Consider the following 8,414-nt stretch of genomic DNA (forward strand, 5'->3'; position numbering starts at 1 on the left):
AATATTAACATGGTTTAGTTCTTTTTGAACGATCCATAAGCTGCATACCCAACACCGTCAACATCCACTGTGCCGGAACCCTATTTGACTGCGCCACCAATTGGTTATCCGATGAGCAAAGAGGAGTCCCAGAAACCGGTTGCTTTCGAAACCAAGTCCAAAGGTGATGGATTCCGGAAGGGATGTTAAGTATTCAGCACCGTTTCTTCTACTCAAATAATCTTCTTTTCTTTCATATATAATGGAGTATTCGAATTTACAAGTAAATAGTGATCATCCAGCAACTCAAGTCAGCTTACTTTGAACTCAAGAATCCAATAATCGAGCTCTTAATTTTTTTTGAGTTCGAGCCTTTTTCGAGTTCGAGTCGAGTTTCAATATTATATTTCAAGTTCGAGTCGAGCTTGATAATTTTAAGCTCGCGATTTTTCGAGTCGAGTCAAGCTGATTTTGAAAGTTTTCGAGATCGAGTCGAGCTCAGCAATACTCGAGCTCGACTCGACTCGTTTACACCCCTAGGTAGGGTCTCCAATGTTTATGTTCGTTTATGTTCGTGTTCATTTATGTTCGTGTTCGTTTATGTTTGTGTTCGTTTATGTTCGTTTATTTATTAAATGAACGAACATGAACAAGTTATATTCCTTAATAAACGAACATGAACAAAAAACATTTTGTTCGTTTATGTTCGTGTTCGTTTATGTTCGTTTATTTATTAAATGAACAAACATGAGCATACCTTCGTTCGTGTGCGTTCGGTTCGTTTACAAGCCTAAGAATCAATATGAAGTCACATTCACAAGAATCCTGAAACACATGCATTCCAAATTCGACCTTATCACATTTACCTTATTTCCCTTTCCCCCATTCCTAACATTTTGTCCTTTTGTATTTGTTTTTTATTATTATTTAAATTCCTTAGCTATATATATTTGGTCAGATCAACATCAATCATTGGACAATAATTATGAATACATTATTTTCCATTCAATTTGCTTCTTTTTTTTAAGGTTTCTATTATTCAACCTTCATTTTTCTTTTATTCTAACTTTAGCTTAAATTAAAGAAAATATAATTAAGAAATAATTTTTAAAAGTATTGGTGTCCATCCTTAATCTCAGATACTCGTTAACAAAATGTTTAAACATATAATGAAATTATTTTAAAGGAAATTAGAAGGTGAAATAATGTTGGTTTTAAGCGACATAATGGGTAGGTGGGATTAGGTTTTGAACATTGATGTCCACTTATTAATAAGTTGCCAGTTATTTAGAGATTAACCCTAAACCTTCAATGTGCTAATTCAACCCAAGCCGACAGTATAAGATCCTTGAATAGATACGTCCCAGTACAAAATAAGAACTAACTTTTAGCCTTTAATTTACTTTTGAGGAAAGTATATGGAAGAGCCAATTAATTAGATAATCTATTAAGAATGATAAATTTGAATCCTAATAGAGACGGGACCATATGCTCAAATTTATGTAACATCAAAGCAAATATGATGAATTTGAATCTTAAAATTGACAAACCATGCAAAAGCACATGTATGAAAGGAAACGTAAGATGAGTTTCGAGCTTCATTTGTTTCTTCCTACAATCACTTCTAAAAAAAATGAATCAATATCACCGATGATTTTTTATATATCTTTATATTGTTGGTCTTATTTGTGTAAAGCAATTAGAATTGTTTTCGTTATTAGCAGTTATAGATTGTAGGCAAACCCCACCAACTTTGGCACAAATGGTGAAAGTGTAATTAAATGCTAGCCAACTTTGAATGGAGCAGATATGGTTATATTGTTAGCCCCATAGTACCCTACCATCACAAATTGAAGTCCTTCAACTGCAAGTCATTGTGTGGGTCTCAAGTGTTACACAAAAGAGATTCATCTCTTTGGGTTTTTTACATCACATTGTTTGAAGCTTAAAGCGATATATGTGAATATTATTATACTAGAGTTAACAATTTGATTTCAAGGATTAATATGAGAAAAAAATTAAAATTAAAATTAAAATGAAAAAATAGTTAAATTCAGATACCAAACGAACCTTCGTATATCCAATAGATTGACATTGCTTACAACGATTAAACAACTGAAGGGAAAAAAAAAACAAGTTTTGTTTTTAAACTCAATAAAACTTTTTTGAAAAAGACAATGAATGGCGAAAGCAAAAAAAAAACTTCTTGATTGATTTGAAAATGAGATATGATTTACGCTATATATATTTATACTTTATAATGTCACTTGCAATGATTTTCGCCACACTGAAAGGGTTTCAATTCCTTCAACATATATCAAGTAACTTCTCCAATACCTTAAACATATATCAAGTAACTTCTCCAATACCCAATAACTAAAGATCCATGTAATTTGATTGTCAAAATCCAAATTTGGACCTAGAAAATTCTTTAAATTTTTTTTAAATTAAGTAATGATTTAAATTGGATTTTTGAGGATTCAATTGTCCTAATTATGGAAATTTAGAGACTTATTAGAAGACAATTGGAAATTTAGAGACTTATTAGAAGTCAATTGAAAATGTTAGATACTTAAACATAAAAATATGAATAGTTTAAGCTCTTTTTGTAATTGGGCCTTTAATTTAAGTTGTTAAATTTTTATAATCAATTTGACTTAGATATGAGATTATTTAAGCCATGATATTTAAAATTATACTTTAGTTTGTATATCAATTTTATCATTGATTTTTTATTAAAAAAACATAATTTTATCAATAAATTTTTTACGTTGACTTTTTAATCATTGAACCTTAAATCATTAATATTTTGGTACTAAGGTGGAAGTTAAAAATGTTTACTCCCTTAAAATTAATATTTTTCATTCATTTTCAATCGTCATTGGAAATTGATATTCTAGAATATCTTTTACGACTATTTTAGATATTGATAAATTTATCTCATTGTTCTCTATCACTTTATTATTTTAAAATTTTCCTAAAGTATGTTTAAAATTCATAAAATTAAATTAAAAATTTATCATTTTTTGGATTGAGGGGATTTCTCATATTTGAGGGGGTTTGTTTGAAAATTTGAAAGGCGGCAAATGCAGAGGAGTAATTGAGTGGCATCTGGAGTCTTCAAATGAGTCGGCTAACTTGCCCTATATATGTGTGTTCCATTAGTTTTAGATGTTATACATGTATAAGGAAAATTAGAGAGAAAAAAGTGAAGCTGAGTAAAGTTATGGTTGTGCGTGGCATTTGTAAAATTAGTCGAAGTTAGTGTCGTATTTTGTTTGAAATGATAATTTTGCGTGAGTTATAAAGTTTATCGAATACCCTTATCGTTTTCAACAAAATCAAAACTTTTTTAAAGTCCAATGACAAAATCAAAAACACATACTAAAGTCCAATGACTAATAAAATAATTCACCATTTAAACTATTTGGACTTGGGTTTTATTTTATATCATTTTTACCTGCCCGGTAAAAGATTAAATTCATTTCATTAATGTAGGACTGTTCTTGAAATTATAGGCATTTCATTCAAGAATCATGAGTCCAAACAAACAATCAAAACGACAATCTAGCTAACAAAGCTACAAACTGAATATATATTGTATTTGCATTTGCATGTGATTTGAAGTTGCATGGCATGTACCATGTGGGAGTAGCCCTCATATGGGGTCCAAATACATCGGCAACTAGAAGCTAGGGTTTTTCTTACGGAGCTTTAACAGTTAAAAACAGCTGTTTAAAAAACAAAAGGAAAAAGCAGAGGCATTTCATTCGCAGCCAGTACTACAGCATGACGAAGACAAAAGAGCTTTTATAACAAATTACCCCCCCAACCCACCAATCCTACTGTACAAGAAAGATCCAAAAAAAAAAGAAGGAACGCTTGAACACGTTAAAGTTCGAGCATACCCCTCGTAAAGAAAACACAAAATAGTAAACTACCACATTTCATGGAATTTAGAACATAAACCAACTCACTCGAAACATTAAACATCTTAATTGCTAAGAAGATCTGGTGGTGGTGATTTAGGTGCTGGAGGCTGTTGTTGGTCTTTTGGATCCCTTGTAATTGTTGCAATCGTTGCACTAGGAGAATCTAAACAGGTACCGGGTGATGGTGAGGACTCAGTGACCACGGTATCTCCCTGCTGCTTTGTGGCGGGTGATTTCAGGAGTTCCATTAGAATTTGAACCACTTCCCTCATTGTTGGTCTCTCTATGGCCTGTTCTTCGACGCAGAGCATCGCAACATAGAATACGTGCATCACTTCGTGGAGAGGAACTGATGAGAGTCTTGGATCAAGGATTTTGAGAACCCCTTCCTTCTTTGAATCCGTCATTTTTCGAACCCATTGAACAATGTCCACCCCATCACCAAATTCACCCACCGGTTTTCTACCGCAAACAAGTTCTAAGAGGACTACACCAAAACTATAAACATCACTCTTCTCGTCCACCTTCAGCGTGTAGGCATATTCTGGAAAAGAAGAAACAGGGGAATGAAATGAAATTCCAAGTCAAATTACTATTACATCATTTGAAACATGCGGTTAGAGCTACCGAATTTTATCTTCTTGGCAGGAAGTTTGGCTGGTCAAACTTAACTAGATTGATGTACTTTGAAAGCTGCCTTTATTGATTGCAATGAAGAAAATATAAACTTCCTTTAACACGATTTGGGAGCATAAATCATGGGAAACCCAAAGTCAAACTAATGTACATACGAAATTATTGGTAGGTCTTAACGCACGATCCAACTTGAATGAAAAAAAGAGTCAAAATAAGAATCGAATTCTTTGAACTTTTTTTCCTTAGAATAGTATAAAATAAAATAGACATTGAATTAGAGATTAAGTATATACCTGGAGCAATGTATCCGTACGAACCAGCTATGGCGGACATGCATTCAGATGTGCCGGAATCTTGCAGAAATTTGGCAAGGCCAAAATCAGCGACATGGGCTTCAAAATCTGAATCGAGGAGGATATTGTTTGATTTCACGTCTCGGTGGATAATTAAAGGGGAACAATCATGATGAAGATAGCATAGTCCCTTGGCAGCCTCAACAGCGATCTTATATCTCGTATCCCAGTGTAAATGACCCCCTTTCTTGCCATGAAGAACCTCTCCTAAACTCCCATTAGGCATATACTCGTAGACCAAAAGATTTGTTTCATGATTTGAGCAAAAACCCATGAGTCTCACGATGTGCCTGTGCCTAATCCTGCCCAGTGTCTGTATCTCAGCGTTGAATCCATGATCATGAGAAGAACCCCGGCTCATTGCCGGTAACCTTTTAACCGCGACCTGATCACCACTAGGCATAGATCCCTTGTACACAATCCCAGCACCTCCTTTTCCAATTATGTTATCCTCCTTCAAACAATCCAAGACATCATCACAAGTGAAATCCAAGCGCTGGAAAGCAGTTAACTTCCAAGCCCGGAAATCGCTTGCTTTTTTCAACGATCTTGCTTTGATTATGGCTGCGACTACAAACAAGATGGAGAAAACAAGCAAGCCTATAACGAGCAAAAGCTTTAAAGAAGCAGAGAGTCCTCCTTTAACATGAGTTTCATGGATTCCATTAGCAACCCCATCTTTACAAGACCCCAAATAAGGACCACAAAGTTCAGGGTTCCCCAAAAATGAGGTGTAGTTGAAGTAACTAAACTGACCACTGCCCGGAACCAAGCCAGAAAGATTGTTATATGAGAAATCAACTGATGTTAAACTTTGCATAGTGGATATTGATGAAGGAATATTACCCATGAGATGATTTCTCGACAGATTCAGGTAGTTTAATATCCTCATACCTGTGATCTCAGTGGGAATTTCACCCGAAAGCTCATTTCGACTAAGATCAACAAAAGTTAGCAGCTTGCATTTGCAAATCCCAGGGGGCATCGACCCTGAAAACTTGTTACGACTAAAATCAATCTTTGAAAGTTGTTGCAACTTCCCAATCTCAGCTGGGATTTGGCCCGAAAACTTGTTCCCATCAAGGAGAAGCTTCTGAACTCCTGAAAAGTTACCGACACTTGCTGGTAAAGCCCCGGAAAGCAGATTGTTCGATAAACTAATTTGCCCAAGATTCGCAGAAACGGAAGAATCAGTAACCGGGAACTCCCCAGTTAAATAGTTATCCTGCAGTTCAACTTGTGTAAGCTGCGGCAAACCGAGAAGGCCTTTGGGAATGGATCCGTTGAGATAATTTTCACCCATACGAATCCGACTGAGGGACTTACATTTCCCCAACGATTCTGGAATTGGGCCAAACAAGAAATTTCCCAAAGTAATCAACGTTTGCAATGTGTTGCCGGAACACATATCTGGCGGCAAAGTCCCCGTTAACTTATTCGAGGAAAGATCTAGGACCTGAAGCTTTTTGTTACTACCCAACTTCTGGGGAATGCTCCCCGTGAAGTTATTTTCCCATAACTGTAATACCTCCAACTCGGGCAACAAGCCAATAAACTCAGGAACCTGTCCGTGAAGCTTGTTTCTGAAGAGGTTGAGCAGAGTCAAGTTTTTAAGCTCAGCGAAACTCTCAGGAATCTCACCGGTAAACATATTGTTGGATAAATCCATGGATTTCAAGCTTTTTAAGGTTCCCAGCTCGGGAGTTAAGGAGCCAGACAGTGTATTGACCTGGAGAAACAACGTATCGAGCTTTTGTAACTTTCCAATCTCCGGTGGTATTTCGCCGGATAACATGCAATTAGCGGCGTCGAAACGAACGAGTTCCGACAAGTTCCCGATCTCCGGTGGCAAACCACCTTCAAAAGTATTGAAGTAACCAATGTACAACTGCTGCAAGCTGCTTAAGTTACCGATTTCAGGTGGGATTTTACCACTGAGTTCGTTACCCGATACAGCTAAATATTCGAGATGCTCCCAACGGCCATAACTTGACGGGATCTGACCGCTGAAATAGTTTCCTCCCAAATGCAAGTGTCGCAGATTGGGAAGCTCCGTGACGGAAACCGGTAACTCCCCCGTCATGTTATTGTTGTATAAATCAAGTATTTGGAGGGCTTTCAGCTGGGAAAGTTGGGTAGGAAAGGAACCGTTGAAAACATTGTTGGAAAGGTTGAGATAACGGAGATTGGAGAGGGAGGCGAGCTCCGTCGGGATTGGCCCGGAGAGATGGTTAGCGGCGACGGAGATGATTTGGAGGAAACGGAGGTGGGCAAGGGAGGGAGAAATAGATCCGGACAGGGTGAAGTTGGTCAGGTCGATGGATGTCACGTGAAGACGGGTGTGATCGCATGTGACTCCTGTGAATGAGCAGAGCGGGGTAGTTGCATTCCAGTTGGAGAGGTGAAATTGAGGGTCGTCGGTAATGGAGGATTTAACGGCGATGAGGGCGAGGAGCTCCGAGATGGCTCTTGCGGCGGAGGAGTGTGAAATGTGGAGGAGAAGAAAAAGGAGGAGGGGGAGCAACCTCATTTTTCTCAGATATCTTTTCTCTTCTCTCCCTGGAAGGGAATTGTTAGGGAAGGGAAAGTTGAAATGAAAGTGAAGAAAGAGTGAGCCAGGCAAGGTTATAGACCTAGTGCGATTTCGGTTTTATTTATCTTTTGCATTCTTTAATACTATTATTTTTTTATACCAATTGGCTTAAACATGATCTTTACATTTAAATAATAATAATCAATTTATTAGTTAAATTTTTATTTTAAAATTTTTATTTTTCTAATCGTTTGGGACGATGTGCCACATTATAGGATTATCATGTAATATTTTTATTTATTTTTTCATTAATATATATTACGTGGTAAAATTGATGTACCGTATAATGTTAGATTTAAATATTTATGTAATAGAGGCAATAAATAATTTGATTCCTACTATATAAAAATAATATATGTCAAAATTGAAATGATATTTATGTCCTAAATTAATAGTTAAACTCATAAAAAGATTTAGTTGATACAATGATTTGGGAATTTAATTTTAACATTTTTAGTATGATTCATAATCGAATCGAAAGTTTTAAAATTTAAATGTTAGTTTGTTAAAGTTAAACCATAAGGAGAATGTAAGGGACCAACAACCTACCAAATCCAAGGAAGCTAACTTGTTGAAAATATTCCAATTATTTGACTCAAAATAGAAACATAAATCATTTATTATACTATTTTAGCCAGCTAATAAAGTCAAATTACTTGGAAAGTAAAATAGTAAGAGAATGGGTAAAAATACTTTCAACAAATGAAATTCCCTCTGTTAATTTTTTTATTTTACAAAATTTTTAATAAATAATTAAAAATTTGGTGACCAGAAAATTAAAGGAATAGATGATGGGATTGTATAAAGGTACAAAAAAATATTTGGTGTGTTGGGGGGGAGGGTTTGTTTGGTGATCCATTTATTACTATTGTTGTGGATGTGGGTGAGTAGTTCTATATCATATGGTCTACGATTAGAGCT

At 35.6% G+C, this 8,414-nt stretch overlaps 1 protein-coding gene across 1 annotated transcript; it reads right to left on the minus strand.

Annotated features, from left to right (window-relative positions):
- Positions 1-3,692: 3,692 nt before the first annotated feature.
- LOC120195558 (leucine-rich repeat receptor-like serine/threonine-protein kinase BAM1) lies at positions 3,693-7,539 on the minus strand. Its single transcript, XM_039197550.1, has 2 exons — positions 4,841-7,539; positions 3,693-4,455 (listed from the first exon to the last, which is right to left on the minus strand). Exons 1-2 carry the CDS (start codon positions 7,428-7,430, stop codon positions 3,974-3,976), a joined length of 3,072 nt encoding a protein of 1,023 aa, XP_039053481.1. The 5' UTR covers positions 7,431-7,539; the 3' UTR covers positions 3,693-3,973.
- Positions 7,540-8,414: the final 875 nt, after the last annotated feature.

The sequence above is a fragment of the Hibiscus syriacus genome, unplaced genomic scaffold (assembly GCF_006381635.1).
Source record: "Hibiscus syriacus cultivar Baekdansim isolate YM2019G1 unplaced genomic scaffold, ASM638163v2 tig00117016_pilon, whole genome shotgun sequence".
Lineage (NCBI taxonomy): Eukaryota > Viridiplantae > Streptophyta > Magnoliopsida > Malvales > Malvaceae > Hibiscus > Hibiscus syriacus.